This window comes from Heloderma suspectum, chromosome 6 (assembly GCF_057233095.1).
Source record: "Heloderma suspectum isolate Gila_16-S chromosome 6, 16-S_ref, whole genome shotgun sequence".
Lineage (NCBI taxonomy): Eukaryota > Metazoa > Chordata > Lepidosauria > Squamata > Helodermatidae > Heloderma > Heloderma suspectum.
Window position 1 is genome coordinate 18,307,988 of NC_139463.1, and position 14,652 is coordinate 18,322,639.

Sequence of the window (14,652 nt, forward strand, 5' to 3'; positions counted from 1 at the left end):
CTGTAAAAGATGAACTGTGAAAGACTGCAATGAGTAAATGGGAAACATAATTGTTACTCAAGTCATTCTGCATATGGTTGCAGCTCTAGAAGTTAAACAACAACAAAACCAGCACTTTTACTGAGAGGCGAACTATGAAGGACTAAATGTTATTACCAGTACCATGCATCTCAATAATTCTATTCTATTGAAAATTATTAGGACTTGGTCTGTTTATTTAAATGAGATCTGATAGAATGGGTGCAAAATTTATTCCTCTACCCTTTGGCCAGTAATAAAGATTGGTTAGACTGGTCTATTTGAGGGGAAAGAAAATTAAAATAACAAGCATGGCTGCAAAGAGAGATAGGTGGCAGGAGAACTTCAGAGGTGGAAGCACACACGTGGTGACAGGGGAGAATGAGAAGTAATGGAGAGTGGAAGGGACTGGAGACTGCATCAGAGATGGTGTACCTATAACATTTCACAGATAGGAACAAGGACACTCCTGTGCATGAGAACTTGTGTTGAAAAGAGACAGGTGATGTAGAGAAACTGAACACCTCCAGCAGAGTGCCTTTTGCTAGGAAATTGCAACCTCCTTCTTCCCCACTCTTAAAATTAGTGTGCTTCTGCGCATCCCTCCAAATATTACTGAGCAACTGCAGCCTTTATCCTCTCTTCACACTTAAAAATAAGGAGCATGGCTAGCAAGGTGATTGTGTGCCTCTCGTGCAGATTAGCCTTAACATCTCTGTCTTTAAAAGAAAGGCACTGCCACTTCTACCTTTCTTAACATCTGTACAACCATTTTGTTTGCATCTGGCCCCCACCCACCCCATCCCATCCCATTTTTTTTCTTGTCATAGGCAGTCCATAAACTTTAGATTTAAGGAATGAGGTAAGCAAATGCTCAATCTAGGAATTTGTTTTCAGTACCAGAGCTACATCCATAGTTCTTCTACACCATTCAGAAATCCTGCTTTTCTACCCAATGAATTTACAAAGCAAACATCCCTTTTTGTTCTTAAAACATACCTGCAGTTAGGATGAAGCAGTGGGAGCTGACTGACTGGGAAATATTTGGAATACATTCTAAGGATGACAGGTGGATACCTGGGCTGCAGAGTCTCTCCCAACTACTGCTGCTGATGTCCAGGAGGAGGACATTGCTGAGGAAGGAGAGCAAATGAATATTGCATGGGGGGAACAGCTTTTCTCATGGACTGAGGAAAGGGAGAGGCTAAACTCAGTTCTGAGCACAGAGCACATACATGCAGAAGATAAAATAGTATTAGAGAACACAGATTCCTTCTCCCAAAAATTCAGACCAAGTTATTCTGGCAGAGTAATTTAGCTGCTGTAGCGCAACTTCTGTCTGGACATCTGGCCCCTGATATTCTTACTGTCCAAGATCAAATACTTTTTTTGCCTCAGACATGTTGGTGAGTGGTTTTGTTCAAAGCTGCTTTCCAGATATGGGAAAAGCACAATTGGGATTATAGCTATAGTATGTTGTTGGTGAAATTCAAGCCAAATGGAAGACTTTAAATTTTAAGGTGTCTAGCAAAAGGTACATTAAGTAGAATTTTTAAGGTTTTAATTTTTTCATCTACTAACATTTTCATTGAATAAGGCATTGTATGTTTCACTGATGTTTCTGGTTCTCAGATTCATAGATTTCCTGGTATAGTAAAGCAGGAAAACATTTTTATGTTTTCTGCAGCAAATAGTTGGCTTCAGCTACCTTATCCTGAAGTTTGGAACTTGATTCCTGCATTGGGTAGGGAGTTGGACTTGATGGTCTTATAGGCCCCTTCCAACCCTACTATTCTATGATTCTATGAAACCCTACATCATCAACATTATACTATTCCTTTTTTACTCCCTACAGCTTGTCACGCAAATGCTGATGGCTTACCTGTCACGACTATCAGCCATTGCTGGCAACAAGATAAACTGTGGTCCTGCCCTCACATGGATGGAGGTACTATAGTGTGTATAGCATTGTGTTACATAATATGCCTGATATTTGATAGCTTGCCAAATGCTTCAGATTTACAACCATGCAAGTTATAAATGGAACGTGAGTCTACAAATGTTACCAAATTAGATACCACTGCTGATAGCAGTTTCCTGTTTGTTTGTTTGTTTGTTTGTTTATTTCATTTCTATACCACCCAATAGCTGAAGCTGTCTGGGCGGTTCACAAAAACTGTTCTAGTACAGTTGCATAGGACCATGCAAATTTGCTATAGAAGAAGTAGATATTCCAGGAGGATTAAGTTTATTCTCCTCTTTGAATTATTCTATGATATATAAGGCATGATACATTAGGGCAATTCTATTCCAGCATTCCAGTATTTTTTTTAAAATTGCAATTTGGGCAATATAGTAGAAAAATATATATATTCTCTAGAGAAAATGGGTTCTAGAAGAGCTTGTAGAATGTTCTCTACTACCCCTGCACTCCCTTTTAGTGGGGTATTATTGCTAACTTAAACCATAAATCCCCTCCCCCTATTATTTTCAATAGGTGTAGCTGCCTGGAAATAGCAAATATGTACTTTTACTTATTCTGCTACTGGAATAGCTCAGCAAATTTCTGAGGGCCATTTCACTATGGCTGTGCTGAACTTTTACCAGAATTGTTTGAGGGACGAAAGGAGGGATGGGGTGGGGGTCAGATCTGGCTACATAAAAGCAAGGGTAGAAGCATTGTTACCACTTTGAATAGGCTTCCTGATAATGCTGTATAGCAAGAGTAGGCAACCCTTTGCCCTTCAGATATTTCGGACTACAATTGCCATAATCCCTCACCATTGGCCATGCTGAGTAGGGCTAAAAACAGTTATAGTCCAAAACATCTGAAGGGTATCAGATTGCCTACCTGTTCTGTATAGCCAATCAGATCTAGCTACGTGATGATGTCATCACATCAAATTAGTGAGAGCAATGCTTCTTGTCCTCACTCTGAATGGGTGAACATTATTGCCCCACTTCACTAACCCCACCTTGAAAAATCAGTAAAATATGCTGAGCCCTACATCGTTCACATTACACCAAGATAACCCTTGGTTTGCACTAAATGCACTGTACAAGGAGCCACAGTCAAACACGCAGTCAAACACCATATGTATGATGCACATATCTGTCACACTTTACATTTTTAGGTGTATGCCTAAAATGTGTGCCATGGCCCTGAATTAGGGTGGTTGAATTGCTTTCTATGTGAGTGTCTTTTTACACTAGTAACTAAAACAGGCATTTTCAAAGTGAATAGCAATAAGATAAAAAAATCAATAATAAAAATATATCCCCTTTAAATAAGATAACACTGCTCCTCTTATCTAGGGTGGATGTGTACACAGGTTTTCCACCAAGGTTATTGCATTCAAGCAGTAGAGAGAACTAACAGTCGAAAGGTTGGAGTGAAGTGAAATAATTGCCAGAATACAAATTCTTGTGAATGACCTTTCCATAATACCATAAATTCTGTTGGCCTGTTATTGAGCTGTCTTTGTTACCAAGAATGGTAATGCAGATGATTATTAAAGCATGCTACGATACCCTATTCTATAGTTTTAATTGCTACCATCCCGTTTCAGTTCTTGGTATACAGTGCCTCCATTATAGTTTTGCACTCCTTCTATAGGGAGCCCTTAAAGTACTGCTGTCTCTGTAAATCAGCATGAAATCCCTCCTTCGTACAAACTGTTAATACAACAGATTCACAGAGCCACATGTCCTCACAGTCTACCATATATTTTGTTACAGATTGATAACAAAGGGAATCATCTCCTAGTACATGAGGAATCGTCCATTAATGTTCCTGCTATTGCAGCTGCCCACGTCATTAAGAGATATATTGCTCAGGCAGCAGATGAACTGTCCTTTGAGGTAAGTAATTGAAGGAATATATATTCCTTATCAAACAAAGAAGGAAGAAACTGTACCTTGTACTATTTGTGCATATGTTAAATATGGATTCTTAGTGTTTTAAATATCTGCTGGAAATGAGAGTGAACATATTATATCAGCCATGTATTCAGTGATAATCTATTTGGGATGACCTTTAAATATATCAGACTCAAAATCTAGCAGTTAAGCAGGTATTTACCAGTTCTGTAGCCAACATTCTAAAAATTCAGTTTTGAGGAATCCCTTAGCAATTCTCCTTGCATATATAATATAACCAGGAAGATGTTTTCTCTGTGTGTATGTTTCTGTGTACCATGGTCATTAAAGAGTACACCTGCTAAGAAAATGGACATGTGAGTACAGATTTGTAAAAGGATTTTTCCTGCATTTGGGCATGAAAATAAGTGACCCATTTTTATCCACCCCCAAAAAGCTTATTGCGTGTTTGAGCTTCTTTCAAACCCTGGACTCACACTGGCAGCTGTTGAGTAATGAGTACTGGAATGAAAGTATGCCCTTGACTGCTTTTGAATACTTTATTCTTTTCAGCTAATGCCCATTAGGTGTATGTTCTTGTTGTTTGCTTGCCTGCGCTGCTACTATCTGTGATGCAGTGTTGTTCAAAAATTTTAAGGAAAGCACAATTTGCTGTTTCTGGTATGTTTCAGATCATAGCGTTTCATTTTGCAGCACTAGATAAATGCATAATAATTTGGCTATTATTGTCCAGATTAAGATATGATGTTGAGTTCTATTAGAAATTAACAGTTGGATCACTGATATTACCAAAATAGTAACCTTCAAAGGAACATGAAATGTTCTGTTATCAATTACTCTTTATTACGGTCGAATGACCAGAATAACACAGTAATCAGCATAAAACATGTTGACAGTGTTCTGTTACTAAAATCAGTTTTAATTTATCAGCCTCCCTCAGATGTAATGCTGATTATCTTTTAATCATGGCTAAGAGGTCAGATGTGGGCAGTAGAATCCCATTCTCCTTTTCCAGTGTGAATTTGCCTATCCCTTCTACCACTAGCTGGAACCCTGGTGCAGCATTAATTGATATCAACATTAAATGAGGCTAATGAGCACTAGGGTTTTGCTGAACCCAGATTAGCTAGCTAGCTATGTGGTGAGATCCTGGTTTCAAATCCTGGATAAGAGATGATCATCAATCCATTCCTTATGTTGCAGCTAATGTAATACGTAATTGGGTTTAAGAACTAACAAGTGAAAATGTTCCAGCGTGAGAGCAAGTGATCCCACTACCTATTCGTGTCCCACTGACAGAGAGGAGCTTTGGGAAAAGTATGCGGTCTGCAGTCTTCTCCAATCTGTTAAGCATAATTATTAAGTAACTGTACCAGTTCCAAGTCTTGTGCCTCACATCTCTCTTGTTTACTAATTTCATTGTACAGGAAGTTAAAACAATCCCTAAGTAGACTGTCAAAATGTAGCAAATTAAAGCAACATATTCATGTGAAAATCCCTATCTCTTATTTTTCAGGCATCTGTTACAATGCTTCGATTGTAGTGTCTTTTTGATATATTCATACCAGTTGGTTACCCACGAACACAGTTTGTGGAGAAAAATAAAATCTAATGAAAGGTTTGACTTAGCTAACTGTGTTTATTGAAACGTTCAAAGTGTTACCTTTACAAAACGTCCTTAAATACAATGTTCTTGGTGTAAACTCCAGGTCGCCACTGTAACGTCCTTGTTCCAATTCATCGACAGATTGAATCTTTGAGGTTTGCCAGTGAGCACACATGACTCATGGCAAAGTAGATCCCTTCTTGATTTGTTTACAGGCCATATGTTACTGGCATATCATTGTACTTTGGCCTGCCCCTCTGTTTATAAAGGCGTACAGAGACCTTTATTTAATTATGCTTGACTTCCTTGATATTAAAAGTAACACTTTATAGTACATTGTTATAGAAGATAGCCTCTTCTTTAAAAGCTTTATGGACATTAATAAACTTTGAATTATAGTAAAAGTATTGTTATTTGTGGAATCTGCATGTCAAGAGCTTTCCAGTGAAGTGTGTTTCATGAGAATCAGTCAGCGGGAAGGCAGTCAAAAAGGGATGACCAACTAAGTCCTGACTTTGAATTATATATATTAGATAGATAGATAGATAGATAGATAGATAGATAGATAGATAGATAGATAGATTTTTGAGAAATTTTGACAAAATGTCCAGTTTCTTTGCGGGCAACGCATGACTGGTCTAAGTACAATGTGCTGTAAAGCGCTTGGTGTGGTCCACAGATTCCTATTAAAAGACTGAAATTTTTGTTGTTTATTAAAAAAATGTTTTACAGACCTCCTGGTAACAGAGATAAGCCTGAAAATATGAGTGTAGAGAATATGAAAGATTCAAAGGGCAAATAGTAAGCACCTCACATGCATAGACTGAGCTTTGCTGGTGTCATTTGCAAGCACTCAGTGACTCGTGCAAACTATTTTAAATGTTTTCTGTTAAACAAGTGGTCTCAAAGGAATTTTTAAATGTCTCCTCTTGTCTTTCCATCCTGCTGATATAGCATCACATTTCCTTATTGCATTGTTAGCTTTAACTTCAAGGAGCATGTCTTTGTCAGGTCAGTCTGAACTTCATTGGAAAAAGAAAAAGCTGGGACAGAGAAGCTAATATACCAATGTGTACAAGATTAAAAGATGACCAAGAGAGTTTATTTGTTCAAGAACCCTTCCCAAAGAATTTTGTGCTTCCAGAATGTATTTACCTCAATCCACACTCCTAATTTTAATCAGATTGCTTTTGGTCTTTTAACTACCACCAAATGTATCCTCCTTATGAATACATTAAAATGTGTGCCATGTAGCATTTATAATGCGTTAGCTCATACTTTAGTGATAGATTTTATAAGTGTAGATGCCATGGATAGAGACTAGTGCTGTTTGTTCATAAAGGTATTAGATTTGTCTTTACCGTCCCATAGAACATATTCTTTTATTAACAAAGCTATATTTCAAAACATAGTGAGACAATTGTTTATGTTGTTCATTTTCAGGTGGGAGATATTGTGTCGGTTATTGACATGCCTCCAAAAGAACTGACCACTTGGTGGAGAGGAAAGCATGGATTTCAGGTATGCCCAACTATTAGATTAGTTAATATTGTGGAACCTCAAAAATCTCTCATGGGATACAGTCTGCGGAAGTATTTTTGATGCTAATAGATGGTTCTCTAATATGTTCATAATATGTTGTTTCCATGAATTTGTAGAAGACTTAAGGGCTTGAAAAATTGTCTTGTAATCCTGTGCAAAGACTGGGCGCTACAAAGCTGGAGATGAGATGAGCTGGATTGTGCTATTTTAGTTCTTCAGTGGCTTTCTAGAAAAAAAGGGGGAACATGGCACCCACTTTTTTCTATATCTGGTCTGGCACTAAGGAAAGGTGAGTGTGTGATACTTTTAAAGAGGATCAGCAGTGACATGTCAGCCTGCTTCTGCATTGCCTGGAGAAGAATTTTAACAGAATTTTTGGATATGAACTCTGGCTGTCATTTGATTTGGAGTGGGAAAAGCAGTAAGAATATCGGAATACTGCAGGGAAGACCTGGGAATTAAGGTTGCCAGATTCCCTATACCAGAGGGCTAATTTAATAGTTATGTAGAACATTTATTGACATTTATGTACATTTTCTGATGGCACTAGGCTGGGAGACATTGCACCGAATAGTCTCCCACTTACTGCAATTGTATAGGAGTCTGCTTCATATGGTGGCCTCAGCATTGGGGAAACCGATTTCTTGTTACTTTGGACATCTGAAAATGAGGACAGAAAAGCTATCTGAACTGGTTTTTTTAACTGCAAGGTTGTCATTTTTATTCTCTTTGTCTACCTGTACTTAAGCAGGTGGACCAAGTACCTCCATGGGGAGAAAATTCAGTACCTGTAAAGGAAGTGGCAAATGCAAGCCAGAAATGAGCCTATGAGAATCATTGGGGTAGAGTGGGGGTAAGCTGCACAATAATAGGTGGTTGCTTTATTGAACAGGTGATGGAGCTGATGTTAAAATATAGGCCAAGCTAGTCATGTGTGGCTACCATGTCTCTGTATAAAGATGTGTCTGCCTTATTTATATATAAAGCAGTGGTGAGGTGGACTACTGTTTACACCAGAGATGGGGAATGTGTGGCCTTCCATATGTTGTTGGACTGCAACTCCCATCATCCCTCACCATTGGCTGTGCTGAGTAGAGCTGCTGGTAGTTGCAGTCCACCAACATCTGAAGAGCCACATGCTCCCCATCTCTGCTTTACACCAAAAACACAAAGGAGATGTGAGCAAACCTCCCCCTCCCCGCCTTTCCATGTTATGCTCTGCTGCTTTTATACTGTTTTCTGTCAGCCTGGTTTCAATACCAGAAGCAAGCCAGGCAAGGAGAAGGTGATCTAAAGCTACAAAGCACAGGGAGGCAGGGTGGTGGTGCTGCCATTCATTCTTCTTATTGTGTAAAGAACAGACCTCCACCCTCTCCTGCTTTATATGTGAATGGGGCAGATGCAGTTGCCCCACATGTCTAACTTGGCCCTAATGCAGGGGTGGGCAACTTGTGGCCCTCCACATGTTTTGGCCTATAACTCCCATAATCTCTCACCATTGGCTACATTGGCTAGGGCTGATGGGAGTTGTAGGCCAAAGCTTCTGGAGGGCCACAAGTTGCCCTGCCCTGCCCTGCCCTATGGTCACCAATCAGGAGTTCTGACTGTGAGCAGATAGTCATGCTATCTATCTATCTATCTATCTATCTATCTATCTATCTATCTATCATCATTAGCAATATTTATATGTCAAAGGAGTTTACAAAAGAATAAAAACAAACAAAACACACACACACACACACACACACACACACACACGTGCACATATCATAAAGTTGTTACAAAGATAGTTCATGGCTGGGGGAAAGCCAAAACATATACGTTTTCAATAAACACCTAAAATACACCAGTGTTGAGGCCTGACATACCTTAGAGTGGTGATCATTCAACAGGGTGGGCACCACTGTGGAGAAGGCCCACCTCTAGGTTCGAGTTGAGACTAAATGGAAATCCCTAGGCTGTGGCATGGACAACAGGGCCTCCTCTGAAGATCATAGTGGTTAGGAGGGTGGTATAGGGGGAGACATTCCTTGAGCTAATCTGGTCCATGTAATCACACATGAATATTTATTAGCTCCAGGCAGCTTCAAGTATAGTTACCCTTCCTAGAGAGCTAACATCTGTACTGGCCAAGCACTGTATCTAGTTGTTTGTTTTTGCTCTTTCTCTTTCATTAAAAAATATAGAAACAAGGGTTGAGAAAGAAACAATTGTATTGCTTTCCTTTCTGTATCAAGAAAAGTGAAAAGTACGTACTGCATGAATATCGTTTAGGCTTGAGGGTTTTAAGGAGAACGTGTGATGTAGGCAGGGAAAGATATTAGGGCCTCTAAATGCAAAATAGTGGAAATGATCAGTGATGACATGCAGCTCCAAGGACCATCAGGAAAGGAAATTAGAAGAGTTATGAAAGAGAAAAGACCATAAAATAGAATGTACTTAGACATCAGCAGTCCTGAACATGATAGAAAGCAAAATTAAGAACTTAGGGATAGAAATTAAATGGAATACATGACATTTCAGGGATAGCCTTAACTTGTCCATGACAGTAAGCATCATTCTCTGATGATGATTGTTTTTTTCTGTTAACTACTCTGACATTAAAACTCACTTCCTTCTTTCCTTCATATTTTTTTTTTAACTTCCAATGTTTGTAAGACAGATTTTCTATCCTTTGTTGAAGGAATCTGGGTAGAGGGGGTAGCAATCACTATTTAAAAGTACAGAAGTACTGGTAGCTGAACTAAAAGTTCTAGGTTTTTCACAAGGTGTGTAGTGTTTAGTTCAGAACTGCAGCAAGCAAATTAATTGCCAAGCAGTTAGATGTTTCTATACTTCTACTGGACTATTCTACACAAACTCATGTAAATACAGTTAATAGGGAATGTGCAAATATTGACAAAAAGTCAGCTTATCCTATAATCCAGAATGAAACATACTTGATGAGACTGACTATGAATAGTATGGTATGAGTTTGGGGCTGTGATTTTTTTTTTTAAGTTCTGGTCCCAGTGAGTGGTTGATGAGACTTGAAGTTGCAGTATTGAATATAATGAAGTGTTAACCTGATCCACCTTTTGAATGGGAGACCATAAGGAGCCCCATGCAAGAACAGGATTAATGGACATTATATACATTTTACACTGTTTATTCTGAGTCTTTTGCATGATGTTTCTAGTAAATACTTCATTATGTTGCAGATTTCATCCAGTCACATTAAACTCTCTAGGCCCAAGTTAGGCAAAAGTGAAATGTTCTAGCCCCAAACCCTTAAGTTGGCTCTCTTAGGTCTGTTTAAATACATCCTGACAATTGCAACTACTGTCAGGAGCGCCCTAGCTGCCTCTTACAGTCCCCTCCAATAGCCAACTCAAGACACAGATGAAAAGGATTCTTTCCAAGGCTTTATTCCTTTTACAACTTAATGACTCTTTCAGGTAGTAACCACCAGCGACTAAGCAAGGAACTGCACTGGGGTAGTTAGCAGAGTAGCCTAAGCTCCAGGTAAGGCAGTTGGTCCCCATTTGAAGGAGAAGGGCAGGAAGACTCTGAACTTATGGGCTATGGAGAGGTCCTCCCTCTTACCCTTGCGTCCTCGGGACGCGACCATTGTTTTAGCACCAAGCGAGCAGAGCGCCTCCTCTCGGCGCCCTCCATCTGTCGCCACTCCCTGCATCTGCGCCGAGCATCCAGCAAAACCCCCTCCCCCGCTCTCTCACTGCCAGGGTCACTATCTCTCTCAGGCGGGAGGAATCTCTCCCTGCCGCTGTGCCTGTGAGAGATGAGGGAGCTCCTCTCCCATGGGTTGTTGCTCTTCCTCAGCATCAGAACTGCTCTGGGGCTCTATGGGCTCAGTTTCCACCCTGACAACTACAGACAATTTTGTGGAGTACTTTTAACTAAAGGTCAGTGGGGCTATTGGCTAAATTCACTGAGGAAAAAGTAGTTTCCAGATGGTGGGGTTGGAAATCATGTTTAACACATTTTTCCTGTTTACCTGATAGCCCATAAACAAATATACCACTCTGGTTGTGGCTTGAAAAAAATGACATAATCCACCACCACCACCATCATCTATTACATTTCTATACCGCCCAATAGCTGAAGCTCTCTGGGCGGTTTACAAAGATTACAGATATTAAAAATGCAATATACAGAGATTAATTAACTGATCCTTCTGAAATGCATGATTCCATTGATACTAACTCTTGTAACTCCTGCTTAATTACCATCTGTAGAATCAGAAAACTATTTTGTAATTGTTCACTCAAGCAGCAAAAGTAAATTGCTAGCGTGTTATTTGTTTATGCTTATGGATTTAAGAACATTCTGAACTGAACTTTTAGGACCCTTAGGTCTGTGTGTATTGCTGCCACATTCCCATCATATGATTGCAGGGCTATGGTCCAGTCCATATATCCTCAAAACCATAATGTAGAGGATTGAATGCCATGCTCTCTCCCTACTGCCTTCCTGTACACAGCTTGACTTTCATTTTCCTGTTTAGTATAAGACACATTATACTGTGACATCCAAATGAGCTCCTACACTCCAATCCAACATTGGAAATCTACTTCAGACTACGGCTTCCAGTTCTGGTATGATGGGCAAGTGCAAACCATAGTTTGCCTATTGGACATCACAACCAGCTATAGTTTGCACTAAACAGGAATCAGAAAATGAATCTATGCATGAGGTATGGAGGAGGAGGACAACTATAATGGCAGTCCTCCAGCAGAAAGGTGTCTCTAGTTGTCCAAGTAGATACACCTTCTTATGTTTTAAACCTTGCTCGGCTTCCAATAGCCACGTTGCAACCAAAAAAAGCAAAGAATTTTGTGGCACTTAGAAGAAGAACAGATATAATGTGGTATACAATTTTGTGGGTTAGAGCCCACTTCAATAGATGTGTAAAATGTATCCTCACTTGGCAGAGATGATGCATGTAAATAGTGGGGTCAAAAGGTTATGAAAGGCGAGAGGTACAGCTGTGGCACTTCAATGCAAACCTCAAATGTATACCAGATAGGATAGTGACCATTCACAATAGCAGTAATTGACGATAACCTAATTTTCTAGTTTGCTACACTACTTTAACATCTGCTGTGGAGGAGAGATCCCTTGTCTTGATTGATTCTACTAGCTTGTGGCTGATATGTGCTGAAGTTCTCCTTTCAAGTTGAGGGGAGGGGGATGTTTAATGACTTTCAGTTGAGTAGCAGAGGGCCCTGCAAGGCTGATATGTTCTCCCACTGGTTTCTGAATGTTGAAATTTCGTGCACAGACTGACCAGTTCGTCCTATGTAGACAACAGAAGTGCACTGTTGGCAGGTAATGACAAATCTCATAGGAAGATGAACAGGTGAGTGAGCTCCTGATGGTATGGCTGATATTACCAGATCGTATAATATTTATTTATTTATTTATTCATTCATTCATTCATTCATTCATTTCATTTCATTTTTATACCACCCAATAGCCGAAGCTCTCTGGGCGGTTCACAAAAATTTAAACCAAACGGCACACAGTAAAACAACATAAAATATATAGAACATTAAAACCACAGTATAACAATACAGCCACAATAAAACCTAGCAGCAGTGCAGGAATTTAAAATACAGATTTAAAACAGCAAAGCTAAAAGTCTAGAAAGCTAAAATGCTAAAATGCCTGGGAAAATAAGAAGGTCTTCACCTGGCGCCGAAAGGAGTACAATGTAGGTGCCAGGCAAACCTCACTAGGGAGCTCATTCCAGAGCTGGGGTGCCACAGCAGAAAAAGCCCTCCTCCTAGTAGCCACCCGCCTCACTTCCTTTGGCAGGGGCTCACGGAGAAGGGCCGATGAGGATGATCTTAAGGTCCGGGCAGGCACATATGGGAGGAAGCGATCCTTCAGATAACCTGGCCCCAAGCCATTCGGGGCTTTAAATGTTCATACCAGCACTTTGAATCGGGCCCAGAAATGGACTGGCAGCCAGTGCAGCTGAAAAAGTACTGGCGTAATATGAGCTCACTGGCCAGTCCCTGTTAACAATCTTGCTGCCCTGTTTTGGACCGCTGAAGTTTCTGGACCGTTTTCAAAGGCCCCTGTCAAGGGCTCCTTGGAGGCCTCTCTCAGTCTAATCCAGTAGCCAAGTCCAGACACAGACAAAGGGATTCTTTTCAAAGCTTTATTCCTCTTTTACAACTTAACAACTCTACTGTTAGCAACTAGATATGAGCAGCAGAGTACCTATGCCCTAAGTTGGAACAGTTGGTTCCCGTTTGAAAGGGAATCACTGGCAGACCCCTGAACTTAAGGGCTAGGGAGAGTCTCTCCCCTTTTCCCTTGGATCCTCTGGGCGCAGCCGTTGTTTGCGCACCAACCAGGCACTACACCTCCTTTCCGCACCCTCCATTTGGCGCCGCTCTCTACGTTGGCGTTGCGCGTCCATCAAGTCTGCTTCCCGCACTCTGTCACTCTCAGGACTGCTATCTAAGCTAGGAATGCCGGTGGGAGGAATCTCCGTCAGTTGTTGGCCCTGGGAAAGATGAGCGCGCTCCTCTCCCAGGAGCGACTGCTCTTCCTCAGAATCAGAACTACTCTGGGATTCTATGGGCTCAGTGTCCACCCCGACATCCCCATGTATAACGCATTGCAGTAATCCAGACGAGAAATTATAAGAGCATGGATATCTGTAGCTAGGCTATCTGTCCAGATAAGGGTGTAGTTGGTATACCAGCCTAAGCTTATAAAAAGTGCTCCATGCCACTGAGTTCACCTGTGCCTCAAGTTCTGGATCCAAGAGCACCCCCAAACTACGAACGTGATCCTTTAGGGGTAGTGTAAGCCCCTCCAGAACAGGTTGAATATCACCTAGCCGGGCAGACACCACCCACTAACAGTACCTCCGTCTTGTCTGGATTGAATTTCAGTTTATTGGCCCTCATCCAGTCCATTACTATGCCCAGGCATTGATTCAGAACAGCCACTGCCTCACCTGGTTTTGATGAGAAAGAGAGGTAGAGCTGGGTGTCATCTGCATATTGATGGCACATCAGCCCACACCTTCGGATAACCTCCCTCAGCGGTTTCATGGAGATGTTAAACAGCATGGGGGATAAAACAGAGCCCTGTGGAACCCCATGGCACAATTGCCATGGCACAGAGCAATAATCCCCCAGCACCACCTTCTGGAGTCGGCCATCCAAGTAGGAGTGGAACCACTGCAGTACAGTGCCTCCAACTCCCAACCCACACAACCTATCCAGAAGGATACCATGGTCGATGGTATCGAAAGCCACTGAGAGGTCCAGGAGAATCAACAGGGTCGCACTCCCCCTGTCCCTCTCCCGGCAGAGGTCATCCCACAGGGTGACCAAGGCAGTTTCCATTCCAAAACCAGGCCTGAAGCCCGATTGAAATGGATCTAGATAATCCGTTTCATTCAACAGTGCCTGGAGTTGTCCTGCAACCACCCGCTCAAGCACCTTGCCCAGGAAGGGGATGTTGGCCACTGCCCTGTAATGGTTAACATCCTCCGGGTCCAGGTTAGGCTTTTTTAGGAGTGGTCTGATTACCGCCTCTTTTAAAGCGGCTGGCACCACTCCCTCTCTCAAGGAAGAATT

General features: G+C 41.1%; 1 protein-coding gene across 20 annotated transcripts in view; it reads left to right on the forward strand.

Annotated features, from left to right (window-relative positions):
* The window catches only part of ARHGAP32 (Rho GTPase activating protein 32), a 346,243-nt gene that overhangs the window by 234,743 nt on the left and 96,848 nt on the right, over positions 1-14,652 (forward strand). For all 20 annotated transcript variants that reach the window (XM_084803670.1, XM_084803653.1, XM_084803655.1 and 17 more), the window contains 3 exons: positions 1,874-1,966; positions 3,757-3,879; positions 6,947-7,024. In XM_084803670.1, coding sequence (XP_084659796.1) covers positions 1,874-1,966; positions 3,757-3,879; positions 6,947-7,024 — 294 coding nt within the window. The remainder of the gene's footprint in view (positions 1-1,873; positions 1,967-3,756; positions 3,880-6,946; positions 7,025-14,652) is intronic.